The 27,472-nt window shown below is 33.0% G+C and overlaps 4 protein-coding genes across 9 annotated transcripts; 2 read left to right on the plus strand and 2 right to left on the minus strand.

Moving 5' to 3' along the window:
• Positions 1-3,149: 3,149 nt before the first annotated feature.
• LOC144575525 (RNA-binding KH domain-containing protein) lies at positions 3,150-8,313 on the plus strand. Of its 2 annotated transcripts, none has more exons than XM_078325695.1 (7): positions 3,150-3,584; positions 4,434-4,519; positions 5,413-5,564; positions 5,889-6,026; positions 6,439-6,564; positions 7,113-7,256; positions 7,828-8,313. In XM_078325695.1, the coding sequence occupies exons 1-7, from the start codon at positions 3,478-3,480 to the stop codon at positions 7,978-7,980; spliced, it is 906 nt and encodes a 301-aa protein (XP_078181821.1). In that variant the 5' UTR covers positions 3,150-3,477; the 3' UTR covers positions 7,981-8,313. The 2 variants fall into 2 exon arrangements, with proteins under 2 accessions (XP_078181821.1, XP_078181822.1); XM_078325696.1 differs by having other exon boundaries at positions 3,167-3,584; positions 6,439-6,555.
• Positions 8,314-8,698: 385 nt separating this feature from the next.
• On the minus strand, positions 8,699-11,004 carry LOC144575526 (uncharacterized). Of its 3 annotated transcripts, none has more exons than XM_078325698.1 (4): positions 10,721-11,004; positions 10,272-10,449; positions 10,016-10,135; positions 8,699-9,036 (listed from the first exon to the last, which is right to left on the minus strand). In XM_078325698.1, exons 1-4 carry the CDS (start codon positions 10,986-10,988, stop codon positions 8,940-8,942), a joined length of 663 nt encoding a protein of 220 aa, XP_078181824.1. In that variant the 5' UTR covers positions 10,989-11,004; the 3' UTR covers positions 8,699-8,939. The 3 variants fall into 3 exon arrangements, with proteins under 3 accessions (XP_078181824.1, XP_078181826.1, XP_078181825.1); XM_078325699.1 differs by having other exon boundaries at positions 8,905-9,036; positions 10,012-10,135; positions 10,721-11,003; XM_078325700.1 differs by lacking the exon at positions 10,016-10,135 and having other exon boundaries at positions 10,721-11,003.
• Positions 11,005-11,820: 816 nt separating this feature from the next.
• Positions 11,821-16,373, minus strand: LOC144575524 (CLP protease regulatory subunit CLPX1, mitochondrial-like). 2 transcript variants are annotated; one of them, XM_078325694.1, is made up of 15 exons: positions 15,557-16,369; positions 15,260-15,321; positions 15,077-15,162; positions 14,894-14,973; positions 14,720-14,770; positions 14,563-14,637; positions 14,398-14,472; positions 14,244-14,297; positions 14,095-14,165; positions 13,908-14,007; positions 13,189-13,293; positions 12,656-12,718; positions 12,452-12,574; positions 12,225-12,377; positions 11,821-12,123 (listed from the first exon to the last, which is right to left on the minus strand). In XM_078325694.1, the coding sequence occupies exons 1-15, from the start codon at positions 16,316-16,318 to the stop codon at positions 12,055-12,057; spliced, it is 1,929 nt and encodes a 642-aa protein (XP_078181820.1). In that variant the 5' UTR covers positions 16,319-16,369; the 3' UTR covers positions 11,821-12,054. The 2 variants fall into 2 exon arrangements, with proteins under 2 accessions (XP_078181820.1, XP_078181819.1); XM_078325693.1 differs by having other exon boundaries at positions 12,452-12,718; positions 15,557-16,373.
• A 3,959-nt stretch (positions 16,374-20,332) lies between these two features.
• Positions 20,333-22,531, plus strand: LOC144575556 (uncharacterized). 2 transcript variants are annotated; one of them, XM_078325744.1, is made up of 8 exons: positions 20,381-20,524; positions 20,791-20,903; positions 21,339-21,410; positions 21,600-21,635; positions 21,755-21,800; positions 21,932-22,019; positions 22,176-22,233; positions 22,329-22,531. In XM_078325744.1, the coding sequence occupies exons 1-8, from the start codon at positions 20,458-20,460 to the stop codon at positions 22,377-22,379; spliced, it is 531 nt and encodes a 176-aa protein (XP_078181870.1). In that variant the 5' UTR covers positions 20,381-20,457; the 3' UTR covers positions 22,380-22,531. The 2 variants fall into 2 exon arrangements, with proteins under 2 accessions (XP_078181872.1, XP_078181870.1); XM_078325746.1 differs by lacking the exon at positions 21,600-21,635 and having other exon boundaries at positions 20,333-20,524.
• The last annotated feature ends 4,941 nt before the right edge of the window (positions 22,532-27,472 follow it).

Below are 27,472 nucleotides of genomic sequence, written 5' to 3' on the forward strand. Positions count from 1 at the left end.
ATGATTTCTATTATAAAATTTACATGCGGTAAATTTTATAATAAATAAATATTTTTAAAAAATACTACAATTATGTATAATGGATTATAATACAATTAACGTGAGAATCTCTGTAAAGTAATACAAATTAAGAGATATCATTTTAAAAGAAGTAAGAATTAAGAAAAATTAGAAAAAGAAAATAGATTAACTCGTCATTGAACATGACATGACTAAAAAGGCTAAATTTTTTTAATCATGTATATGAATTATAAATTTTAAAATATAAATAATTTGCAATGAGTTGATTCGTTAATAGAAATTATTTAATTCTCTATAGCTCGTTCATTACATAGAGAGAGAGGGGGTTTTTTTTAAAAAAAAATATAGAATCATTTAAAAAATAATAATAATAATAATAATAATAATAATAATAATAATAATAAGCAGTTAAGCACCTTTTATTTGGTTTTTATAAAAAGCAGCTCACTGATCCTAGAGATTGGTGGAGAGATAATTTAAATTTTGTTCTAAAAATTTTTTATTGATGATTTCAACTTATTCCTTTTATCAGTGGAGCTGTTTTTTATAAAAATAAATTTAATGGTGCTTGTTCTGTTAAAATAATTTATATTGATTCTATTTTAGAAAAAAAAATCGAGAGAGAGAGAGAGGTACGCGTATCACAGAGAAAATTTATTCCGAGTGAAAATAATTTTGAAAATATTCTCAATTTGATGTTGTAGTTTCAAAAGCATATCTCCAAAGTTTGGTGTTGTATTACTTTTGTTTTCTCAATGTTCTGCAAACTTATTCGTTTTCTCAATGTTCTGCAAAACTATTCACTTCTTGTTTAATTTCTAGGACTAAAATTTGCTTAAGAAATTGATTTTTGTGCAAAGAGCTTTGAACAAAAATTTTAAATCTAGATTCAAACTGTTTCATTTGTGCTAAGCTTAATACAAATGATTTAAAATTTAACAAATTTTAACTATATAAATCTGATCGTATAAGCGAATTTTGACACTGATCGAACAATTTATATCCCACTTTGGATGTAACTTTGTCAAAAGTCAGGTTCAAATTGTCTGATATGCATTAAAATTTGTACAAACAATTTAGAACTTTGACACTATACACGTGAATTTTGACACTGATCAGATGGTAGTACCTGACTTTGAAAATTTTTCTTCTTCTTCTTTAAAGTCTTTATTTTCAAACAAGTTGGGATAGACTAGAAATAAAATTCAACCGAAATAAGAAACTCAGGGACTTCCCAGAAGATCACCCATCCTACTACCACTCCTGCTTAATTCATGATGGTTTCATTTTTATAAAGAGGCTGTTTTACCGCTAGCTCGCCAAGTCTATCATGAACTCTCCTTCTTTTTCCTAACTTGAAACAAGTTGTGTAGAAACTACACAGACGGAGTTTGTACCTGACTTTGAAAAATAAATTAAAAAAATAAATTTAAACTACCAAAAATAGAAACTATGACTTTTTTTTTCCCTAAAAGAAAATTCTCGTCTATGGACTATGGTTTCCATCATAGAACATTGCCCATCAAAGTCTACAAGACACGTGTACTGATCTACGCTTGCGATTTAATGGGGTTTCCTCATGGAGACCAATCAACGATCAGGATCGAGACACGTGTAGAACCAACCGCTCTTATCAACAGCTCCTAGTTGGAGTCAATGCCGCCCCAAATGGGCACCGAAGCGAAGATTCCATTAACTAAAATTGATTTCTTCTTAGCTCGACAAGAATTATGTAAATATTTTTTTAATTGTTTTTGCCTATATACCCTTGAAAAAATTGGAATTGATAAGTTAAGTTTTTCGTACCAGATCTAAATAGTGCTTTAATTAATATATGCCTCTGTCCTTTCATATTCTTTTTGTTATTATAATTTATTGTATGTGAAAGTAAGATCCCAACAATCATATGAGATTAATTAATATAATTTTCTATTAAAAGAAATTAGTTTATCTTTTGTATGATAATGAAGCATTGAAAAAGTCTTGAATGTAAGATTAATATATACATTCAAAAGAAACTTGTGTGTTCTTAAGTTTACCAAGTTCTTTGGTGAACTTATGTCTAAAATTCATTAAATCGGCTTTAAATGACAAATTCTAACTATTAAAACCCGCCTACCTTACGAGTGATGCGTCTACATGTGAAAACTTTAAACATTCGAATTAATTTATTATAAAGTCAAGCAGTCAAAAAATATACAAAAAATGAATGCATTAAAATTAATTTATTAACCTTCTAATTTTGATCGATTAACTTTATACTAAATTAATTCGAATGTTTAAAATTTTCACGTGTAGACACATTACTCGTAAGGTAGATGGGTTTCAACGGTTCGGATTCGTCATTTGAAGCCGATTTAACAGGTTTTAGACTTGAATTTATCAAGGAGCTTAGTGAACTTAAAAACACCCTAGTTCTACTCAACAACATATTACCTACTTTATTGGAAGAAAAATTATAGATTTTATATCTACCGGATACATTCTTAAAATGTGTTAAAACTAAATTCATGTCATAAAATCAATAAAATTGTAATAAAGAGACGCCGATAAATATATATTAGGTTAGTTCAAAATATTTGAATTTATTATAGCCTCGGTTAAATATATTGGTAACACTTAACATATCTTAGAATTCTTTTTATTAGTTCAAAATTTGAAAAGAACAATTATTTGTGAATGTTAAATAAGTTATTGGCTTGATTTTCGATATTTACTCGGAAAAAAATCCCTTCTATTTATATTTTTGTCAAAAATAACAATTTTTCAAGATTTTTGAAGCAAAAGTCAAACAATTTTCTCTAAAATATTACAATTAATAAATTTTTCAGAAGCAACTACTATAAGTCTCGTCTTATTATTGATCTTATTTAGAACATTTTTTTTTTTGCTCTCTTGTAGAGCTGGGATCTCTAGCTCGGATAATTCTGAATCATTCCGAAATTATATCCAAATTATTTCCGAACCACAGATTTTTGGCATCGCCAAACCGAATCCGAATAATTCATTTGTGACTATGATCCACTATATACATACTTCGTCAAAAATAACAAAATTTACAAGGATTTTGAAGCAAAAGTCAAACAATTTTCTCTAAAATATTACACAATAATAAATTTTCCAGAAGCAACTACTATAACTCTCTTCTCATTATTGATCTCATTAGATATACACTGGAGGAGAGAGAAACCCAGCCCTCTTTCGGGCTTGTCTCTTCCTCCTTCCTCTCCACCTCTCTCTGTCGCTCTCTCTCATCAAAAGAGAGAAGGAAGAAAGACAAAGCAGAGCCCACAGCCTGTTCTCTGATAACCTATCTGTTATCCATCTATTTATCAACTGTATCTTCTGAAAAAGAATTATCTTTTGCTGGAAAGTGGTGACTTTATCATCTGACTTCTTTTTTGTACCGATTGTTTGGGAATTTTTGTGGGAGAAATTTTGGTTTAAGTATTCGCCATGGATGAGAGAATAGCACCTCCTACTTACTTCCAGTACTCGCCTTCTGGCGTTCATTCCTCGCCTCACCACCACATGAGGTCTCCTGCTGCGTCTGAGAGAGAGAGGTTCGATCTATAATTTTAATTATGATCTTTTTTGTCTAATTTTCGGTCTTAGGTGGGAAATCTGATTTTCGATCTTTTCAATTTTGGGTTTTATTTATGTCCCATAGTTAGTTTTTCTTATGTCTGATTGCTTAATTAATTTGCTAATTTAGTTATTTTCATTGCCTATAATCAACATCTTTGATCTATCTTATAAAAATTGTTTAGTTGCATTTGAGTACTGTTTATGCATTGCTAAAACAGAGAAAGTAAATATGTATTGATTTATTATGTTCTGGTGTTTGCTCTCTTTAGAACCTTTAATAAAGAAAAGCATTGTGCTTCAAGTGTTTTGCTAGTAACCTGAATCTGACATGGAATATTAGAAATATTTCAATGGACTAAATGAGGTTTATTAGATAGATGTTGTGCTTGTAATAAATGATGATTCATGGTATGCATGCAAATTTCTTTTTGCTATATGTAATTCTAGAAGGATTTAGCATATACCAATTGGCATCTAACTTTTTGTAGTGTTATACTTCACTACTGCAACACTGTATTAACTCTAGTAAACAAAGTAGCAAAAGATTCCTCAGCGCTGGTCTTTCCGATTTGGATATTGCTAAAATAAGAACCTTTTTTGTTTTCCATTTTGGCATAAACATATGCTTACTTGGATTGTGGAATTGATTATTTCTTTTACTAATTAAGGTTATTATTCTGCTAATGTTACTTAAAATTTGATAATGTGTACTTTGGCCAAAGAGCTCGCCACTTCATGCTGCATATACTTTCTTGAAAGCTACTTATAAAAGGATACATAACTAATTTGTTTTTATTTCTTTCTTTTTTTTGTTGCAATTTTAGATATTTGGCAGAGTTGCTAGCTGAAAGACAGAAATTGGCACCATTTGTGCAAGTTCTTCCCTTTTGTAGCCGCCTTCTCAACCAAGGTATACAGAGGTTTAATCCTTTGTAAAAATATAGTTAACTTGTACTAATTATTTTTTCTAGGATAAGCCTAGGTATGTTAGTACTGCTATGTTCCTAACATATCGGATCTGCACACCTATTCTTCTTCTTCAAAGCCTTTATTCCCAAAGAAGTTGGGGTAGGCTAGAAATGAAACCCAACCCGGAATCAGAAACACGGGGACTTCCCAGGAGGTCACCCATCCTACCACTACTACTACTACTCAATTCGTGAGGGTTTTATTTCCATAAAGAGGTTGTTTTCTTACCGCTGGCTTGCCAAGCCTATCACAAACCCTCCTCCTCCTCAATCGTGAGGGTTTTATTTCCATAAAGAGGTTGTTTTCTTACCGCTGGCTCACCAAGCCTATCACAAACCCTCCTCCTCCTCAATTCGTGACGGTTTTATTTCCATAAAGAGGTTGTTTTCTTACCGCTGGCTCGCCAAGCCTATCACAAACCCTCCTCCTTTTTCCTGGCTTGGGATAGGCTGTGTAGAAACTACACACCTTTGCCTTTTAATTTTGATCAGTGTCATATATGCCCCTGTGGAACATAAAATGTTGTGTAGGTCCCTGGAAGATGAGAAATACTATGATGCCCTTGAAAAATGGTAAATATCAGATATGCCTCCTCTCCTAAATCTATGAAAACAACAAATATCCAATTTAATCCTTATTCTTCTTCATTTATACAAAGATAAGTGGTAGTTTTGGAATGTCTCGAAGTAAAATGAGGAAGATAATGGTAAAGACTGATAATATTGTTGTTTCACAGTTATGCGTGATGTTCTCATCTTTTCTTTTCTTTCTGTAATTTATGATTAATATGAAATTACTGATATGCTTTTACATTTATTTTATTGTTTAATGCAGAGATATTAAGAGCGTCATCCTTGGCACAGAACCAAAGCTTTATGGATCATGAAAGGTTAGAGCATGGCAGCCCTTTGAGGATACCGGGCCATGGTCACCATGCCAATGGTGGGCCCATGGAAGTCGAGGGGTGGTCAGGCATGCAAACTGAGGTGTGTGTCTGTGTGTGTTTTTTTGTGACACAATACACTTGTTGACTGTCTATACCCAATATTTAGGTCTTTAGAATTGAAGTTACTCAATGCTGAACCATCCATAGTATAAAGCATTGGCATCCAAGTTCTTATATTTTTGTTAAATATTTTACAAATAAAATTGCTTTGTTGGAGTTGTTGAAGAATTTTTGTTATGTTATATATCGGATTTTAGCCAAACCTTAAAGACGAAAAAAGGCACCAGTTTGGTATTAGTTCATTGTACTTCTAGGATTTTAAAATTGATGACTGAGGGTTATATTGATCAAATAACATATATAGGGAAATGGATACATCCCACAAATGGTGGTCCCACCACACGCATCCCCTATTGGTTGGAACGGTGCACCTGGTGGAGCGACAAGCCCAGTTGTGAAGAAAGTTGTACGCTTGGATGTACCAGCTGACAAGTATCCTAATGTATATAACTATATACATTTATTTTCTTAAATTACATGCAAATGCATTTATTGTTTAGTTTCCATATCTCCCTTGCAAAACCAAGAATCATACCAAACAAATGCATATCAAGAAAAATATTACCTATACCCTGGTTACTGCCATGTTCTTCAACCCCTCTCAATGTATCTGAATACATAAATGGATAAATGAAGGGGTATCTCAATGTATCTGAATACATAAATGGATAAATGAAGGGGTACTTGTAGATATAATAATTTCAAGCAGGGTATGGATAATATATCCATATCTGTACAGGTGCGTGAAATAGTTTTCAGTTTGATAGACTATACATTAATATTATACATAATTTATTGTCGATCATTCTTATAATTTTGTTAAAAGTAACGGACATTTTTATATTTCTTTATAGTTCAACTTTGTTGGCCGTTTACTGGGCCCACGTGGAAACTCCTTGAAGCGAGTGGAGGCAACAACTCAATGTAGAGTTTACATCCGTGGCAGGGGCTCTGTAAAAGATTCCGTGAAGGTACTCGAGGTTACAAAAAAAATCTTTATACTATTTTCATCCTATTACACTTTTTTTTGTTTTTTCCTGTTTAAGTTTACATCCAGAGCTTGCAAGTGTAGTATCTTAAGATCCAAAATATTAACAAAAGTGATACAACTTATGCCGAAAAGAAAAGTCTTTATGTCCAGAAAAATGGAGACATTGCATCTACTTTAGAAACATTAAGATTCTAAAACCACGTGGTCCTCTCTTACTTTACCAAAAGTAACTTGGTTCTCCAAAAATGAGGAAAGAAAAGGGGTATTTGGAAAAGGGGAGGTAGCACAGTTGGCTAGGAAAAACAACTTTGCAGCCTCTGCGAAGGTTTTCAAGAAGAAAAGAAAAGGGGTATTTGGGAAATGTTTAAAGTACTTGGAGGAAGGGTGTGTTTGTTGATATTTACCATGTTTTTAGGGGGATGGTATGTGTTATATTTTGGGAAAGTTATGAATATCATGATGTCTTGCAGCTGTTGTAGTTGAGGTAGTTCCTTTTTTACATTACTTGTGTTGTTCTTTTTTCTCTTAATTTTTTAGGAAGACAAGCTGAGAGATAAACCAGGATATGAGCATCTCAATGACCCATTACATGTTTTGGTCGAGGCTGAATTTCCAGCTGATATTGTAGATACCCGTTTAAACCAAGCGGTGTCTATTTTAGAAGATCTCCTTAAACCAGTTGTAAGTCTCTCTCTCTCTCTCTCTCTCTCTCTCTCTCTCTCGTGCATGCACACACAGGGGCAGAACCAAAAAATTGACATAGGGAAGGGAGGGATAAATAAGTATTCTGTAATTTCATTTTATGAAGGGAGCTAATAGTATAATTTTTCGTAAAAAATTAAAAAATTTGAAGGACAACTGAAAATTTTCATTTTATAGACCTTTACCTCTTATCTACTTCCGCCCCTGCACACACGCAAGGAATCCATTGCAGCTGACCCCACTGTCCTAGAACTATTAAATCAGTATAATAATGGTAGACACATAATACCTTATTTCAAGGGAATACTATATTTTTTGTAACCAGTACATAAGTTATGATATCATGTATGTTTCTCACACATATAATATACATGACTTTTCTTAGGTTGGTTTTGACTTGAGCAGTTTAGTGATATTTCTTTTGCAGTGACCAACCTTCATAATACTTGGTTGATAAATATACTAGGTTTGAGTTAGGTTGCATTGCTATGATATTTTACTTTTTCATGCAAGCTAAAATACATGTTCTTTTGTATATTCTAATTTTTAGGATGAGTCCATGGATTACTACAAAAAACAACAATTAAGAGAACTGGCGATATTAAATGGGACTCTAAGAGAAGAAAGCCCAAGCCCACACCTCAGCCCGAGCGTCTCACCTTTCAACACCACTGCTATGAAACGCGCAAAAACCGGCCGCTGACTTCAATTTTTCTCATCACTGGATCCTCCATTCCTAAAGAAAATCTCCTCTTACTATCCCTGATTCTTACCTTTGGCATCCTTTGGATCAAGATTTTGTGACAATAGATAAGTTATTATTTTGTTTAATTAATGTGATGGTTGTAAGTTCTGTTGTAACTTTGTGCCGTGACCATTCCTGGGTGATCGGTTTGGATAGCTTAACAAACAGGATAGGTGTATAATTGCAAGTTTGGAACATTATTGGTAACTGCTTTATTCTTGTTGTATGAAGAACAAGTTTGTTATAGTTTAATACTTTAATGTTTTATGAGGTATCTTGTTTATTCATAAATCTGTTGTAATGGGATAAAAATTTAATTATGGTGTTATGTTGTATACTAGGCTGAATTGCTTGCTTACTATAAATTGAAAGATCTTTAAAATGGTATGCTAGCCTTATCAATGTCAATATAAACATTTTTTCCTCAGTTTGATTTTAACTACTAACTAGGTTTTTTGTATTCTCAATGGCAAATAACTAAATAAGGTGACGCAAGAATTCTATTACCTTCATAGCTGAGATTCTTTTATGAGATGCCTTTATTTCAATCAGAAATTTTAATTTTAAAATTTGGCCCACGTCATAGATATATATATATACTTTTTTTATTAAAGGTTTCGGTACACCCAGCATAATTTAGATGCTATCATCTCCTCACAATGCAATAAAATAGGAGTGTTCAATCACAAAGCAACAAAATAAAATTCAATGATGCAGTTAAAAAATAGCCATCAGTCTCATCACATGTAAACACATGGTTGGACCAAAGCCATTTCAAAATTTAAATATGTCTTCATTAATAATTGGATTGAGAGGACAACTAATAACAACACATCAATACCAATGCAATATCATGCATGTGTTTCAGCTTAAAATAAATTTCTCCTACTCATTGACAGAAGAATAATATACAAATTTTAGTTCCACCTCCACTTCTCCATCTCTTTTGAGGCAGCTTCCAATAACCGCCTTGTGTTCTCCACGACCTCATTAACAAGTTCATTTATCTCATCTCTGTCAAAGGGGCAAAAGTATATAAACCAATAGATAAGTAAATCAAAACATTAACTACACCAGAAATAATATCATACATTAATAACATATATAAGGTTACAAGAAGGCAGTCTAGTCAAGTCCTTTCCTTTCAGGTTCAGGTCAAATTCAGGCATCAGATCACTCAGGTCATATCACTTCGATCGTAATGATTTGAGTTATGGTCGGTACAGGTCTCTAATTGTCCTGCTTTCTCTTGGGTTTAATATTAGGCATTTGGGATCAATTCTGGTATCCTGGTACATTGTGCTTCATTATTGCAACTTTCTTTCACTACATTTCTATCCTTTCGATTTGTCCTTTTTCCGAGTTGTGATTGAGAAGTTTTTCGCTAAAAATGAGCTTAAAGCACACTAAGAAGGTTTGTGTCAAAAATTGTCACCGGATTCAAACAACAATTATTGAATCATTGACCTTGATTTACATGACAAGCCAAGTGCTTGCATTCCCAATTTTCTCATTTATGTACAAACAAGAGCTTGACAAAAGAAATTATTTTAGTGTATTCATTTTTCAAATGTTCCAAGTTCCAACTATTGATCTTATTACAAAACGAACTTGAAAATAAAAACTTGTACCATAAGTGCTCAATTCATCAAGTAGATCATGATGGACACTTTGAATTCATCAAGTATTAGCTTCTTCTTTTTTCCCAGGCCGTATTGGTTATTTGTCAGTTATATCATGTGTTGAGTTTCACTCGGGTCAAATGACCAGATTTGGTTTAATTAGTGTTTTGAGTTCCCATTCAGGTAAATTGACTTCTCAAAAAATTCAGCTCTAATCAGGTAAAAGTTCAATGCACCTTTCTAGGTAGGTAAATTTAGCTATGCATTTTGTAACCAGAACCAACCAGCAACATATTTGGAATCCATTATGCCAATTTCACAAATCAAAATAAAAAAAACCTCATAACATAAGTAAATAAATGAGAACCAGCCTTTGGTCTGGTGGCAAATGCAATGCTCTATGTGCGAGAGGTCGCATGTTCGAAACCCGAATGGGGGAATCCGGGAAATCTCTTGTGGATATTAAATAGTTTAGTGGCTTGACCTCCAACCTTTACTCAAAAAAACATAAGTAAATAAACAGTGATGGATAAAATAATCCCAACTGACAGATTGAGATTGGACACTTCCGCAATCTCTTCATAGCACATGGTTTCTTAATTTGTCACAAAAGAGAAAAGTGCTTACTGAGAACTAGAGCTGCGAGGAACCCGATGTAAAATTTTGCCAACATTGGTATGCCTTCTATATTCATCATATGCAACTCCTTTACCAGTGCCATACCCAAACCCGATTCCAATACCGCAACCTGCTCCCATGCCGAACCCAAATTGTAGACCTGGAAACCCGCCTCCTATCCCCACACCTGCTTATCAAAATTGAAAGGTGCAAAACCGAAAATTCATTTATTTCTGTTAGAAAACAGTTCCAAGAAGATGAATTATCAGAAAACTGGAGAATTTTGAGAAAAAAAAAAAAGATTATCCCAACTAAGCTCAAATTAATAAGCTTATTCAAATCTAAACAATAATGGTTTACCCCGATGTTAGTTAAAGCCTGAAAAGTACCGGCTCTCGGTGACTAGGTGCAAATGTGCAATATCAGTGTGGAAAGATAGAAAAGAAAAACACACAGACCTCCAATTAAACCGACACCAATTCCAGCGCCACAGCCGATGCCACAGCCGAAGGCGGGCCCCAGTTTCCCGAGGTCCCTGGATTTCAACACTGGAAGAAGCCTCCACAACAATCCCCTATCTGTCCAACTCATCTCTCTCTCTCTCTCTCTCTCCTCTTTCTCTCTCAGAGCAAACCTCTGGTTTATCTCCGAGTCCTGGCGAATCACCCTCTTGCTGTCTCTCTCTCTCTCTAACCTCGCGCCAAGCCGCCAACAGCTAATTCGCATACTCTGAGATATCTCAAACTTTGAGTGATTTTTGGAAAAATCTAAACCGCTAAAATACGTTATGCACGACTCTCAAAGCACAAATTTATACGGCCTCTCGCGCTATCCACCGTACACGTCGGTCACGCAAAAGTTGAGGTGTCTCAGAGGAGGCGCACTCCCAACAGCTTGGGGGACTTTCGTGAAGAAGCTATGGATCGGGTGCGAATGTCATTTTCAAACCAACCCAACAGCTCTTACAGGCCCGGCCCGGCCCGGCCCATTCCAGAAGTATTGTTTTATGCCTGTTTATATGATAAATATCTCTGAATGACAAACAAGCCAACCTTGGAAATTTTAATACATGCGTTTGCAATGGGAGAGGTTCCACTTACAAAGCAAAATATCAGAATAGTATTATAGTTTGTGATGCAAGTGTTAGCGAGTAGAACTAGGGTGTTCTTAAGTTCACCAACTCAAGTTTAAAACCCATCAAATCGGCTTCAAATGACAAATTCAGACCGTTGAAACCCACCTACTTTACGAGTGATACATCTACAAGTAAAAAAAAATTAATTTTACATAGAGTCAAAAGGTCAAAAAAATGTTCAAAAAATAAATGCATTAAAATTAATTTATTAACCTTCTAATTTAACCACTTAACTTTATACTAAATTAATTTGAATATTTAAATTTTTCACATGTAGACACATCACTTGTAAGGTAGGCGAGTTTCAATGGTTTGGACTCGTCATTTGAAACTGATTTGACGGATTTTACACTTGAGTTCATCAAGGAGTTTGGTGAACTCAAGAACACCCTGGTTCTACTCAGTGTTAGCAACAACAAAGAAGGGGAACAACTTCAATGTTAATTTATATGAAAATTAGTACTTCAATACAACTCCCTTTGTACAAGAACAATCTTTACATCAGCAACCCAATTTGGGCATTATTAGAAAAAAAAATTATTGTTACAACCGACCTATGAATTGTGTTTATTAGGAAAAAAAAATGGAACTTAAATTAATAAGAGAGGGCAAATAAATAAAGGATGTATAGGTTACTCCGCAATGTGTTACAAAGAATTAGAGAGATGTACTTGATACTAAATATTCTTCTCCTTCATAATCCATGCCAGACCTGTCAGCACTTGGCTGAAAAATATATAATAAAATGTCGTTAGAGAAAACAGTCAGATTGACACCAGATTGCAAATGAAACAACCAATAATTCATTTCATCACGGCATGTCTTACATTAGTCTCTGAAATGTAGCGGTCCAAAGCACCGTCACCCCTGAGAATTTTAGCTCCACAACCCTGTGTGTTATTGGATCCAGATCCATTAATGGATTCTTCATCCACCAAGACTGCATCCACTTTCTCCTGGCCATTATTTTTATCTGGTGTCTGCAAATTAAATTCACAATGAATACAATATGTAGTGAGAGGCATGAAATATGTAGTACAAACTGAAGGCATACCTCATACATAGCCTCCAGTAAAACACTTTCTAAGATAGACCTTAGTCCCCTGGCACCAGTGTTTCTATCTATTGCTTTCCTGGCAACCATCCCTAAGGCACTTTCTGTAAAATGCAGCTTCACCTGTAGAATAAATAAATTATCAAAATAGTTGCTCAGATCAGAACTTAATTTATTTGGGAAAAAACAAAGATATGCACACACCTCGTTCATGTTAAATATTTTCTTGTATTGCTTGCACAGAGAGTTCTTCGGCTCAGTAAGTACCTGCAAATTTATGTTTGCCATAAGTTAGTATATTACATTTATATATTTAGAATATTTAGTTGAGGGTATAGAAATTGTGTGACAGTTTCATATTTGCAAACAGAATCCAACATTTTCAAGATTGCAACAGGTCCAAACTCCAAACCTTCAGGGATGGAAATTTGCCTATGCCCCTAATGACCCTAAATTTTCATAATCCTAAATTGAATTATAACCCACCCATATTTCAGTGTTAATCCAGAAGCAAATGGCTTTTGAGTAGAATTTATAAATCACAGGACAATCTAGTCATTCATCAGGGACCTTAGTTTAATTAGGGTACTTCTTTGTAGCTTATACAAAATATGTTAGATTTTAATTGCATATACTAAAATTTCCGGCATTGTTTTTTGCAATATGCAAAATTATTTTATTTTGCCCAAAATTCCTCTATGAATAGCAGTTTTTCTAGTTTATTCTGAAAGCAGTACCTGAACAAGTTGGTCTTCATTTAGAGGTAACAAATTAACCACCACAGGAAAGCGACCAATAAATTCGGGGATTAGACCATAGGACACTAAATCACCACTTTCTGCCTACAAAAATATGAATCGGAAGTTAAGATCGACCTTTCCAATTGCTAGTTCTCACGCTCTATTATTTTTCCTTATTTTGAAAAAACAAAGATATATATCTTTCAGAGCTCTCTCAAGTGGTACATTAAACACAACAAAAAGGATGTTGTTAAAACATTTAAAGGGTAATTTCATGTATATCCATGTAAGGCCTCAAGTTACTGTTAATACCCATGATAAACAAAAAGTACCATGGATATACACATATATGTAGAAATCAGGAAAGCTATTCCACATAAGCCTCACTCCCTTATTTTCTTCAAATTATGCATAACCAGCCCTCTTTGAGGGTTTCCTTATTTATAGAACTGAAAGAGAAGTACCGGATATTTACCCTGATTTATAGGGAGTTCGAGATACTTTGTGCAGGGTCATACCAATACTAAAGATATGTCAGGGCACACTCTTTTTCTGAACTAGTGATGAAGTGGCTTCTTTGTAAATTTTCCGTTTAGTGGCATTTGTCTCAGATATTAGAATTTTCAATACATAATTGTGTATGAACTGAGATATCAAAGTCCCCCAAAAAAATTAGTTTATAGTTTATAGAGTAATTTTAACTTTTTAGAACTTACTGATTCTAACAAGGAAGAGGCCACAACCGCATTGGTCAATGTACCTGTTCTCATGTTTTGCCGAACCGGAGCACCAAATCCAATTGATGAATCATTTCTCCTTTTCATATTGGAAAGGAAAAATAAATAAGTAACAAAACACTTACTAGTGCAATTATAAGCATGAAGAATTATTATTCTATTATACCTTTCAGAAATAGTTTTCTCCAAATCAACAAAGGCACCTCCACAAATAAAAAGGATATCTTTTGTGTCTATCTATAATAAAAGATGTAAGTTGCATATACATTTCATTGTTGTATAAGGAAAGGTAAATAGAAGTAAAAATAAGCATACTTGTATATTTTGGGTACGCTGCTTACGAGGCCCCTTCTCAGGTATATTTACAATCTGTAAGCCAAAATTAAAAATGAAAAAAAAAAAAACTATGACAAATTGACTAATTAAGAGAAAATTTCTATTTTGTTTTTATTTATTTTCTGACACTTACGGTGCCCTCTAGAATCTTTAATAAAGCTTGTTGAACACCTTCACCAGAAACATCTCTGCCCGCTGTACTCTCCGCCTAAAAATAAATGATAGAATTTACATCATTAGCAAATAAAAAAACAACATAGTCATTTTAATATACCTGAAAGTTTTCTAAACTTTGTACCTTCTTAGTTATTTTATCTACTTCATCAATATATATAATCCCTCTCTGAGCTGCTTCCACGTCATAATCTGCAACCTAACCATCAAGGAATTTGATAATTAAAACTAAATAAAAAAACAATAAACTTTGAGCAAATTTCATTATTTAGGATACTTACCATAAGCAATTTATGCAAAATTGATTCAACATCTTCTCCAACATAGCCAGCCTACATGATAAAAAATCGATTATGCATCAACTCTCAATCTAAAAGAAAATATTTTTCTTTCTTTTCAATATATATAATATATGTGTGTGTGATTTTCTAAAATTTGTAAAAAATTCAATGTACCTGTGTCAGTGACGTGGCATCAGCTATGACAAATGGTACGTTGACAAGCCGGGCTAAAGTTTTTGCAAGCAATGTCTTTCCTGCAGTTGAGAAATAATAATTAGTACTCCCATGATCTTGTTTGCCTCCTACCAGAACAGAAAGCAATGAGTCATTTATTTAAAGGTGCATTTGCCATTCTACCAGAACCAGTGGGACCCATTAAGAGAATGTTGCTCTTCTCTATCTCGACATTTTCATCCTCATCATTTCCAGCTTCAGCCAGTAATCTAAAGAGAATAATAAAATTAATTCTGAAAAAAGGATACTAGAATATTGCAAAAATAAATATGAACAATGAAAGAAGCTAAGCAAGCAATTACCAACCCTCTGTGAACAGATCCGTAATAGATTCTCTTGTAGTGGTTGTGTACTGCCACAGAGAGCACCTGAATTAAAGCATGCTTTCTTGTGTCAAATGATCAATTGTCAAATTTATACAAGCTGTACCGCACATTTTCGAGTGATTCCAATTTCAGAAGCATTGATTATGCGCAATGCAACAAATCAGAAATCCATGGATTCTGAAGTTCATTCATCGATACTAGTTTGGCATTAGCTAACATGGTTTTTGAGCATGAATTCAGCTAACTTGTTTACATTTAGTGCCGGGTAGTTTCATACCTTCTTAGCTCTGTGTTGGCCAATTACAAACTTATCCAAGCTCTCGCAAGTCTCTCGTGGAGTCAGCAAATCCATCCCAAGATCCGACCCGCCCCACCACTTCTTCCTTGGCACATTCCCCTCTCCCTCTCCTGATTCGGATCCGGATCCGGATCCAAGCCCGTCACCCGGCGGTATTAAAAAACTACCACCACTGCCTCCTTCTTTTCCCTTCCCTCTTCCCCTCCCTCTCATCCTCCCTCCATTCCCTTGCTGTGAAGATGCTGCCACTGGGTCCCAGTTTTCAGGTAGGTCACCCAAACTCCAGTTGGGCAACCCAGCTGGAGAAACGCCCAGCTTGATCAGATTTGTAAGTGGGTCCCAATTTTCAGGCAGATCGCCTGAATTCCAGTTGCTCGGACCAACTGGAGAGGATTGAGTCGATTCGGACCCATAATTGGGTTCAGTTGTCGAAGTCTCTCCTTCTCCTTTTCTCTTATCTCTTCTCTTCCTCCTTGAGATACTCTGATTAGGCGAACTCGAGGGATCCGATACAGACAGAGGTAGCAGCAGCGGGTCCCAATTGTCAGAATGGGTGTTTTCTTCCTTCCCCTTCGCTCTTCTCTTGCCGCACACATTGTCCTGATCAGGTGGAGTTGATCCATCCCAGTTGTCAGGCGGGTCGCTGGAGAACCAATGACAGGTGGGTCCGGCGTAGATCCTCCCGGGGCCGAGAATTGAAGCTTGTCGTATCAATCTTCCATTGCGGAGGATTGCGTACATGTTGGATGAGAGAGGGAAAAAGGTGAGGAGTGTTAAGAGAATTTTGGTATTTTATAGGTTGGAAAGGAAGGAGATTGGATGAAAGAGTTATCTGGACATGGTTTTGTTTTAAAAGAGGGCAACTGAAGGCAAATGACTTTAGTGCTAATTTAAGACAGTTTTAAACGTTAAACTGTTGGGTTAGTTGTAGAAACAGAGGTACAATGAAAATTAATTAATTGTTATTTATTTTTCAAAATTAATAATTATTTATATTTTACTTATACAATCTATAGTTAATACTAAAAGTATTAAGATATTGTAAAATTGAATTTTATTCTTTTTCAAAGAAAAAATTAATCATTGTATATCGTGTATAATTTGAAGAACTTTAGTATTTTATATTATTTATCTTTAAAATATCACATGCGACTATACTTTTCTTCAGTGTTGTAAAATGCGGTATGCGGAAGGTATGCGGAAGGCCACCGCATACCGCATATACGGTATATGGCCGCATATGCGGATTTCTATGCGGACTAATATATGCGGATTCTTTCGTAAAATATTAATATTACATCTCAATTCAATTAAATATTTAATATGCTTTCAGTATTTCTGTGGATAATATGGGGACTTGTAGCAGCCATAATTCATAATTTAGGCGTATAACACATATATTAATATTTAAAAAGGATGAAAGATGCCTTGAGGCATATCAAATTAATATTTAAAAAGTATTCATAATCATGCTTTCAATACTGTGGTTGTATGGGAGAATGGCCCAAATTTATCCGACAGTCTAATTTATTCAAATTCATGTTAATGGATAGAGCTATTAATGTATTAATAAAGTCTAGCTTTATTGCGTCTCTTAACAAGGCCCAGCGGCAATCCAATTCTTCCATCAAGCAGCACAGAGGTTATCCGGTTTGTAGCTTGTCATTTAGTCCCACGATATTAAAACAAATATAGTCAAGTCACTGAAGTGCTATAAAAGAACCCAGAGAGGCGCTGGGAGGTTAACGGACCCGAGTCCGGAACCCTGATATTGGGTTCTGGATATTTTCGGATCTGTGGATTCAAATAATGGATCTATAATGGGTTTTGAATATTTTTGAACCTGATTTTAATCTAAACCGCATATACAGTCCGCATATGTATTTTTTATGCGGCAGCGGACCGCATACGCATATGCGCCGTATATAACTGCATTTTACAACACTGCTTTTCTCTCACTCTCAATTTTTCTCTCTTGCAGACTCTCAATGAGAATTACTTTTAAATTTGACTCTCATTAATCAAATAGATAGCCTTTGCTTAGTTGAATGCATGTCACTTAAGGGAACTAAAAATTTGAGTTTAAATACAGACTGTTCAGTCGTATTTTGGCACGAATATTAAAAAAGGCATGTGCATTTACTTCAGACTGAATTAGTCAAAATTATAATCAGACGGTTCAAATCCAAATTCAAAGTTTGAGTTACCATAGAAAATTCCTACTCACATTGATTTGAATTCTTTATAATATCTAATAACTCAACATATGTATTTAATTAGCTGAATATTCAAATTTACGTAGTTTGAATCCTCTCACATTTTATCAATATGACATGCAGATAATAACTTTAACATATCAATTTTAAAAAAATAATATACATCTAGGCACCAACAACTCTGGTGATGTATAATTTTGTTTTTCATATTATATTCTTGACATCAATTTCGTAAATAAAAAAAAAGCTACAAATGGTAAATAAATAATGTTCACTGTTGAGGTTTAGACATTTAATGGTAGAACAGGATCTTACAAGAAGTATATTCGATGGAAGAAGATCCAGATTCGATCGGAGAAATCGAGGCCGTCCACATGGAAAAAGAAAGCGTCGTGATTTGAATAGCTCCAACGGTCAGAGCATTAGAGCAACTATATATCTTGAGACAGAAATAGGCAGCCAAGCCAACTGCCATGTTCATTCCTTTGCGGAGAGAATCTCGTTGTGTGATATCTAGATCCAGATTGTATTGTATTGTATTAATACCTTGCGTTTGCTCGACTCTAACCGACAGTCTTAATCTAGAACTCATGAACAATTAAAGCAACTGTTAAGCATCAAAAGCTTTTATGAATTCTTTGTGAGCCCCACCTGTCAGTTGTCACAAATCACGGTAGCTTATTAAATTGCTTACTATAAAACATATCCGATAATTATTAATAACTCAGGTTGGTTTCTGTTAGTCAAAGTTAAAGAAAAAGAAAACACACATAAATAATTAAATATTAAAACTTTGTTGAAAGGGATGTCAATTTCTTATCCGATTCAAATAGATTGATCGTGACTCGACTCGATTTTTATCATAAAAAAAGTAACAATAAATAAGAATTGAATTTGAGCTTTGAGCTCTTTCTAAAAATACTCAAGACTAACTCTACTGCTCAATACTTGCATCAATATTGCTTAAAATAATATAAAATATAAATTTCTGATTTAGACGGGTCAGGTTGGATAACCCAGGACTCAATGGATTTTGAATTTTAATGGTTATCTATCGGTTTTGACCGACTTTGTCTTTCTTTGCAATTTCTTTTGCTCCCTTTTGAAATTCGAATTTGTATTTTGGATTAAATTTAGAGCTAAAATTAAAATTATAAGTTAGAGCATCATGAATTATAAGTCAGAGTATTTAAAATTATAAGTTAAAACATTGTTTTTTATATAGTATCCAATAATTAATGGGTTTGAATCCAATTAGCTATTTAAATCCGATCCGTTATATTTTTAACTCCTGACGAAAATCCTGAATCCGCTCTACAGGTTGAGTGTGAGTTGAAATATATATGCAACATAGTGATTTAAGGGTCAAGGTATTATAAACTTAAAGCTTCCCACAGTTATTTCTCAACTTCAAATTTAAATACAATAAAATTAATTTTAAATGACAAATTTAAATTGTAATTCGAACTATTTTTTATGAACGATATAAAATTATTTAGTTTAATTTTTCTTAAAGATGGTAAAAATAAAAATTTCAGCCTCACCAGAGAGTTTTGGTTTTGACCGAAATTTTTATTTTTACCATCTTAAAAAAAAACAAATAACCAGTTTTTTCTGAAAATACGATTTTTACTTTGTCTGCAGTTTCAAACTACGGATAGGGTAAAAAATCAAATTTTCAAAAGAAAAAAAACTGGTTATTTGAATTTTTTTAAGATGGTAAAAATAAAAATTCCGGGTTCATTGGAGCAGAACTAGGGTGTTCGTAAAATCACCAAGCTCTTTGTAAGCTTAACTTTAAAAGTTATTGGATTAACTTCAAACGACGAATTTAAACTATGAAAATTTTATCTACTTCACAAGTGGTGTTTTTACATGTCAAATTTAAAAAGTTTCAAATTAATTGAGTATAAAATTAAGCAGTAGAAAAATGATAAAAAATGAATATATTAAAATTAACTTATAAATTTTTTTACTACTTGACTTTATACTAATTAAGTCAAAATTTATTAAATTTGACATATAAACATGAAATAAATCAGTTTCAATTATTTAAATTCGTCATTTAAAATCTCTGATAGATTTTGAATTCATTGGGAAGTTGCTTCGAGTTGAGCTTAAGACCCAAGATCTACTCTGCTTTTTTAATACACATATTGACAGAGCAGTTCTTTATTCATGCATGACAAAATTTATACGCATAACTGTTTTCGACTCTACTGCAATACACTGCATGAATTGAAAACTACCCTGTCAATACCAACTTTTTTTTCGTTCAGATTAGGTGCCACACGCTATTTGACGAACTATTTCCGCCTTCCGGTCTTTGAGTTGAACTTTCCCGTTCAAGTCTTTCCTCCAATCTCATCTCCAGTATCATAACCCAGGATATGTCCATTTCCCTTTAATACCGTGGTAAGTCACTGACTGGAGTTCTCCTGTTATGTTAGAAATGCAGACTGAAAAATTGAATTAACGAAATATTCTCTATCTCTGCACACAGACCGTTGGATAGAAATCCCACGGCAGTATACCTCCCAGCCACGTCATTCATTCTCTCTTACCGCGTAAAAAGCACAAAAAGCTACTGTAAATTATACTGTAATCGTTGTATATTAGAGCGATCTATCACACAAACACTCTGATCACTCGAACAAAGAAGAGATGGATCGGATCAAATCATTTAGAGATGTCAAAATTAGACCTGCGTTAATACAGCTTTTGAACCTTGGTATGTTTTTTTGTTAGCCAATTATTCCATTTTGCAATCTTGCTCTTACTTGTTGATATAAATAGAATGGATTGTGTAGAACTGGATTACTGAACTGGTAGCATCAGTTGGAATAATATTCTATCAGTTAGAATATATTATGTGTCTCTTTTTTATGAATTCTGTTGTTAATTTGGGGGTATATTTTTGAGGTAATAAATTGGGGGTATTGACAGCCAAGCTGATGCCAGTATAATATATTATTAATATGTTTTGACTATTTTCAGGTATATTAATAAGTTCAGCATTAGTGCTATGGAAGGGGCTTATGTGCATAACAGCATGTGAGTCACCGGTGGTGGTTGTTCTCACTGGCAGCATGGAACCAGGGTTTAGGCGGGTTAGCGAGTGCCTCCTAATATTTTATCTGTTGTTTTCTTAATAATTATAGTATCAGTACATCCATGTATGCTGTTGAATTGTAAAACAAGAAATATATATCACTTGAACATACCAAAACATATATGAGAAATGTCCCCAGATTTCACAAATTGAGCAAACTATCCTACCTGATTGCACTTTTTCTCTCTGACAATAATGGCAGGAGAGGGGTAGTTTGCAAAATATTTTGTTTTATAAGGGTATAAATCAGATACTTTGTCATTTTGATACTTTCTCAGTTTGTGCAAGGAATATTTGATATATGTAGACTGTAGAGAGGTTCTTAAAAACTTTCAAAAAAATTTAATTTAATAAGCAATTATGTAATTCAAGTTCTACAGTGTACTATCTGTCTGGCAAATTCCTGAACTCGAGTTGGCTTTGAAATCTTTAGGGAGATATTTTATTTTTGCACATGAATAAGGAGCCAATTCGTGCCGGAGAGATTGTTGTATATAACATTGATGTAAGTTCCTTTGTTCACATAAACGAACAATTTCTTCTTATATCAATACTTTTTATGATCTTTCCAGACTGATTAAATAATCTTTAATTACCTTTTTCGCGAAGAATTAATACAATCTTGTAATTTTCTTTTCTTTTAGCATTCGTTGATGTAAACTTTTTATGTGTATTTATTATCTTTTTTATCTAGGGACGTGAGATTCCCATTGTACATAGGGTCACAAAGGTAAATTATTTCATTAATCCTGCACTAAGATTTAAAATTCTGTTCAACTATGAAGATTACTTAAACAAAGTTACATTAACATCTTGAAATTGAATTTCCTTTTTCTATTATCTATATAGGTTCATGAGAGAAAAGATACAGGAGAAATTGACATTCTTACAAAAGGTCAGTACTTAGTTTTCTTTAAGCTCATCCTAAAATTAAAATAAAGTAAGGACATATCGGCATTTCTTCTCCACTTGGCATTATTTGTTAAAAAAAAATGCATAATATTCTTTTTTTTTTCAATTCTATAGGAGATAATAATCCAGTAGATGATGTATCCCTGTACTCAGGAGGCCAACTATGGCTAAATCGCCATCATATCATTGGTCGAGCAAAAGGGTAATTCTGGAAGAAATTTTATTTTACATGAAGATTAAGAACTATTTGCATGTTAACAAAGCTATTTGGTACCAGTATATATTGACCGCAAGAATTATGATAACCTGTTTAACAGTAGTTAAATATTTATTCTCCCTATATGATTTACTGGTACAGGTATTTACCTTATGTCGGCTATCTCACAATCATCATGACAGAGACACCTATGATTAAGGTACATGTTAGCAGCTAGCCCCCTCAAAATTTGGTACAGTACTTTTACCAGTAGCAACTTCCTTTTACTAACATTTGTTTTATTTAATGTTGTAGTATGCGCTGATTGGTGTTATGGCATTGCTGGTAATCACCACAAAAGAATAAAATTATGAAAAATCTGAAAGCTCCATTTCCTGCTTTGTATGAAAGAAAGCTATAAAATAAAAATAACTATTGTATAATAAAATTTTGTTTGTATTGCTACCCCACCCTTATTTATACCATATTAACAATCTTCAAAAGCATTTAGAATTGCATGAATAGTTAAATACCTCTATTATTTTTTGCAACAGCCTTGTACATTTCTGGCCTTTTGGGCTTGAATATCATAAAATTTGAAACAATTGGGCCTTCCTATTAAAAAATTGAGATCTTTGGGCCCATGTTTCCACAAAATTGCTTGAGAAATGATCCGATAGGTTATGGAAAGAACCTCAACCATTGAAAATGAATAGACCTAGCAAGTGGCAAAAGTGCATGCATGTAGGATTTGTATCCTCTTTTTTAAAGGCATAAATGAAAAAAAAAAAAATTAGAAATTTCTTTTAATTTGAAATGCAAGTAAAACTTGTTTGACTGGGTGGGTTTCAGTGTTTACCGAAAGACCATTAAAAGAAGAGGAGGGATTTAATTATATTATTTTATGGTAATACATCTTGACACTATATGTTATATGTTATTTTTGCAGTTTTAAAGTCCATACAGTCGATCTGAACCGTTCAATGTGATCTCCATATTAAAATGTGCTTGGAAACCAAAATTTTCATTTTTTGGAACTTTTTTAGTATTTATTAAAATGTGTACAAAATTATTGTTTTTCAGACAATTATGAACCATTGAAAAACAGCGATTTAGAAAAATTCTAAAAAATAGTAACAATTTCCAAAAAAATGTAAAATTTGGTCCCCAGGTACATTTTAATATGGAGATCATGTTGAATGGTTGGGATTTACTATTTGGATATTGAAATCGCAAAAATGACTTATAAACATATAGTGTCAAGATGTGTCATCATAAAATGGTGTAATTAGATTCCTCCTCTTTAAAGAAATCAAGTATTATACTTTGTAATTATGCACTCGTTTTATAAAAAGAAATGTACACACAGAAATTCAGGATTTTATTAGTCGAGGGCAGTGTTGTAAATAACGGTATATGGTCGTCAGACGGGCAGAGTACTGCCAAGCAATTAATCAGTCATAATCGGAAATAATCAGTTGATTAGTCGAAAAAAAATTCATAACGATTTGAACACCACCAACAACTAATTAGCCGATTAAACGACCTAAACGGGCGTTTTTTACAACACTGGAACTTTAGGGGTTTAAGTGCATTTTCTAGTTCAAAATGAATTGCAAGACTAGCTGTTTATCTCTCAATTCCCATATTTGGTTTTAGACTTTTAGGTATGGTTTTATCTTTTTTATCTTATCTCTGAAAATCCGATATCATCCATTTAAAAGAAAAAAATGTAGATGTAGTAATGTGGGCCCTATACTGTGGCCTCCACGTCAGCAAAGGAAACAAGAGCACTTGTTTGGCAGTTGGTCGTTCAACCGCTCATTTTAAATGGTCGCCATTTATTACCAGTCCAAAACTTTGGATTTGACTAAATTGAGGTCTTTTTTGCACATATATCCAGAAATAATTGTCATTTTGCACCCTAATACATTATATTTTAGTTTGTCACCGAATACTTTTTGTGGAATAATCAGAGTCTTTATTTATTAAATAATTGTACCTTATGTCAAATTGCTTAAAATTTAAGACATAAAGTAGTCAAATTCCCTTTGAAATATTTATAAATTCCAACTTTGGATTTGACTAAATTGAGGGCTTTTTTTGCATATATATCTAGAAATTGTCATTTTGCACCCTAATACATTATATTTGAGTTTGTCACCGAATTCTTTTTGTGGAATAATCAGAGTCTTTATTTATTAAATAATCGTACCTTATGTCAAATTGCTTAAATTTAAGAACATAAAGTAGTGAAATTCCCTTTGGAATATTTAGAAATTACTTTGCAATAAAAAATTAAATAATATTATGGGGAGCATATCTAAAAAAAGTGAGAAAATAAATTGCAACAATGGAACTTAAGAACACTCTAGTTCTACTTCTTGGCAACCGAGTAAAATTAAATTGTTCTTAAGCAGTTAAAATCACAAATTTAAACAGTTAAAATCAGTCTACTTTATGAGTGATATGTTTACATGCAATATTAATAAACTAAAGTGAAGCAGTTAAAATAAAGAATTATAAGTTAATTTTAATATATTTATTTTCGTTATTTTTTTTCCGTTTAATTTTATACTAAACTAATTTGACAGTAGAAAGATATTGTAATGTACCATCACTATCTCCATTCTCCCATCACGAAAGAGTTACATAAGGAAAAGATAGTAGTCAATTCGGATTGTAACTTTGACATCGATGGATAAAATGTAGATTCATTCTGGCATGTTCAATGGTTGTTTGAAGTTTCATCGGCTACAGCTTTTCCACAACTTCATAAATTCTTTGACATGAAAGATATATTGGTGAATTTGTACTTGTCTTTTACTAGATTTTTTCACTATATTTTGAATCAGAAAGAGATCGATTTAATCTCGTTGTTTCATAAGAAAAGGTATATGTACATCACATGAAAGATAAAGAGGTTTTATTGTCGAAATCTTTATTTGTACCATAATAAATAAATAAATAAATAAACCAAAACATCCTGTTTGGTTAGAATTCGACAAATACCCAGACTACTGAGCCATTCTGTGGTCTCAAATACTGGAGTCCGCACAATAGTTCTGCGGCCCCAACTTTTTTTTTACAAAAAAATTAGTAATAAAAAAACAATTCATGTTAGTTTCTTATTCGATTTCTTAATTATTGTATGAGATCTCAATTTTTAATGGTGCAAAAATGGCTTGCTATCCAATGGGAGAAATAAAATTGGTGAAGATGCTCTTAATTATCACAAATTGCCATCAAGCACACAAGGATATATGAATTTGGATATATTTCCTTTCTTGCTTGCTTAGTTAATCACATAATTTGATGACAGCTGTCGACTTTATACTTAATTTCAACAATCAAAATATCATTTGCAAAAGGAACAATAAAATATAGTTTATTGTGCTAAATTGAAAAATATGAAGGCTCCCAAAACTCACCAGAGGAGTGACTTTCCAAAAATATACTAGAAAAATAAATAAATATGTTTTAAAGCAAAAAATAAATAAATAAGGTGTTGAATGTGAATTGCAATAACAAAAAGTGTGTTTTTGTAAAATTTACAAACAAGCCCATTGGCTAGCACCTGGTAGGCTGATAGTGCAGGTGCCGATTTGTTTATTAATCGAAAATAAATAAATAAATAAAATACTGGAAATGGGAAACAGTTTGGCAGAAATTTGATAAATAATTAGGATGGGACAAATTATTTCGTCTCATAAATAAGAAGGATTTTAGATTTTCGCACACTCAAAATCAAATCTTTATTTCAGTATTGTAGTATATAAATTTGTGGAATGAAATAAATTGTCCCGTCCTACCTATATATCAAAATTTCATCAAACTGTTCTTCATCTGCAATATTTTTTATTTTTTTATTAATAAAAAAATCAGAGTGCAATTGGGTACAAATTTGGCGAGGAAAATATATATTGGTGGCTACTGTTGAGATTGGGTATCATATTAATTAAGGTATTGAAGATAAGAACCTAATTAATTTTACATATATATAATCCATGCCACTGTATCCATTGTACAAATACAGTGATTGACTGTATCTCCACAGTGAATAAATTACTGTACTGTAGGTCTTGGGTATTTTGGATTTCTGTACAAGTGACCAAATCATCCCCGTTATTACCGATATGTTCAGAAATCGATTTATTTTTATTTTTTTAGATAATAAATTTTCTCTAAAAATTAAAATAAAAAGTTGGGGTCGCAGAATCATTGTGCGGACTTAAGATTGGACCACAGAACACCTGTGCTGACCTCAGTATTTGAGGCCGAAGAATGACTATTACAAGCAGCAATTATACTCAAGGGTAGATTTGTAATTAGCTGATTTAGTTAGGAAGCTGTTAGCATAACAGAATTTGTTAGATGGCTGTTTTGTGTTGTATAAACTTAACAGCTGATTAGATAGGATGAGACTGGTGCTATATAAACTAGGTCAATGTAATTATTTGGTTTTAATGAAATTACAGAATTATTCTCTCTTTCTCTGATCTCTATCAATGACCTAGCAACCTGAGTAATTTATACAGTGTCATTTGTTAAATAGATTTTTGATTGGATCACTATATTTAATAATTAATGTTGATTTTGTATATTCTAATTCAGGATATTTGGCATGTTATATGTACTAAACTTTAAAGGAGATAAAATGAAAGACTTAAAATTTTATGTAATGTGCTTGACACTTATTTTTTCCTCAAAAATATATTATGTATGCTACAGAATGCAAAAATGGTGGGAAAAAATATATGATATTTTTTAAAACAGAAGATCTAAATGTGTGAGATTTATATGGCAGCTATGAAAAAATTTATGTGGGATTTGTTATTTATGAACTAATTGGTAAATATCAAAGGTTTAAATAACGTTTATCACGTTATAGCGGAACGGACAAAAAAATGACGCTATGCTCATATTCATATAGCGCTGCTATAGCATGGAATAACGCCATATATATATATATATATATATAGCTTTTATAGTCTTAAAACGCTATAGCCCCGATAGTGCCATAGCTTTTATATATAGTCTAAAAACGCTATAACGGTGCTATATATAGCACCGCTATAGCGCGCTATTTAGAATTGTTGAGTGAAGTTATTTTGTAGGATGCATGTGGAGATCCTGGTCCACCAGTTGCACTTTTTCATTTTGAGATCCATAATTTCATTTAAAATTTACTATTCCAACTCAATTTTGTGCTTTCTTCTGTTATTCCTCTTCTGAATAGATTTTATATAAAGAGTGTAAGATTAATGTGATGTAGTTAATATTCAAGTAGAAACTTTCTTCTATTTTGATGAAGACTTGTGCTTCTTTTTTTTAGAAAATTTTCAAAGAAGCTGCGATCGTGAGGGAGAATCGAACTCTCGATCTTTGGGTACAACAACTCTATGACTTTTTTCTAGCCAATTATGCTACCTCCCCTTTGTGCTCTGCTACTTCAAGAA

Source organism: Carex rostrata, chromosome 24 (genome assembly GCF_964058835.1).
Source record: "Carex rostrata chromosome 24, lpCarRost1.2, whole genome shotgun sequence".
NCBI classification, from domain to species: domain Eukaryota; kingdom Viridiplantae; phylum Streptophyta; class Magnoliopsida; order Poales; family Cyperaceae; genus Carex; species Carex rostrata.

What these genes read in the sequence shown, in the direction of transcription:
- LOC144575525 (XM_078325695.1), top strand. Translation starts at nt 3,478, where the DNA reads ATGGATGAGAGAATAGCACCTCCTACTTACTTCCAGTACTCGCCTTCT. An exon ending in GGTCAGGCATGCAAACTGAG is followed by an intron (nt 5,565 to 5,888) that starts GTGTGTGTCTGT and finishes TAACATATATAG; the next exon opens with GGAAATGGATACATCCCACA. An exon ending in AAGATCTCCTTAAACCAGTT is followed by an intron (nt 7,257 to 7,827) that starts GTAAGTCTCTCT and finishes TCTAATTTTTAG; the next exon opens with GATGAGTCCATGGATTACTA.
- LOC144575526 (XM_078325698.1), bottom strand. Translation starts at nt 10,988, where the DNA reads ATGCGAATTAGCTGTTGGCGGCTTGGCGCGAGGTTAGAGAGAGAGAGA. An exon ending in CCTCGCAGCTCTAGTTCTCA is followed by an intron (nt 10,136 to 10,271) that starts GTAAGCACTTTT and finishes TTTTGAGTAAAG; the next exon opens with GTTGGAGGTCAAGCCACTAA. An exon ending in CATTTGCCACCAGACCAAAG is followed by an intron (nt 9,037 to 10,015) that starts GCTGGTTCTCAT and finishes CCCCTTTGACAG; the next exon opens with AGATGAGATAAATGAACTTG.
- LOC144575524 (XM_078325693.1), bottom strand. Translation starts at nt 16,318, where the DNA reads ATGTACGCAATCCTCCGCAATGGAAGATTGATACGACAAGCTTCAATT. An exon ending in GCCAACACAGAGCTAAGAAG is followed by an intron (nt 15,322 to 15,556) that starts GTATGAAACTAC and finishes GCTTTAATTCAG; the next exon opens with GTGCTCTCTGTGGCAGTACA. An exon ending in ATGAAGACCAACTTGTTCAG is followed by an intron (nt 12,719 to 13,188) that starts GTACTGCTTTCA and finishes ATAAATTTGCAG; the next exon opens with GTACTTACTGAGCCGAAGAA.
- LOC144575556 (XM_078325744.1), top strand. Translation starts at nt 20,458, where the DNA reads ATGGATCGGATCAAATCATTTAGAGATGTCAAAATTAGACCTGCGTTA. An exon ending in AATTGACATTCTTACAAAAG is followed by an intron (nt 21,801 to 21,931) that starts GTCAGTACTTAG and finishes TCAATTCTATAG; the next exon opens with GAGATAATAATCCAGTAGAT. An exon ending in CAGAGACACCTATGATTAAG is followed by an intron (nt 22,234 to 22,328) that starts GTACATGTTAGC and finishes TTAATGTTGTAG; the next exon opens with TATGCGCTGATTGGTGTTAT.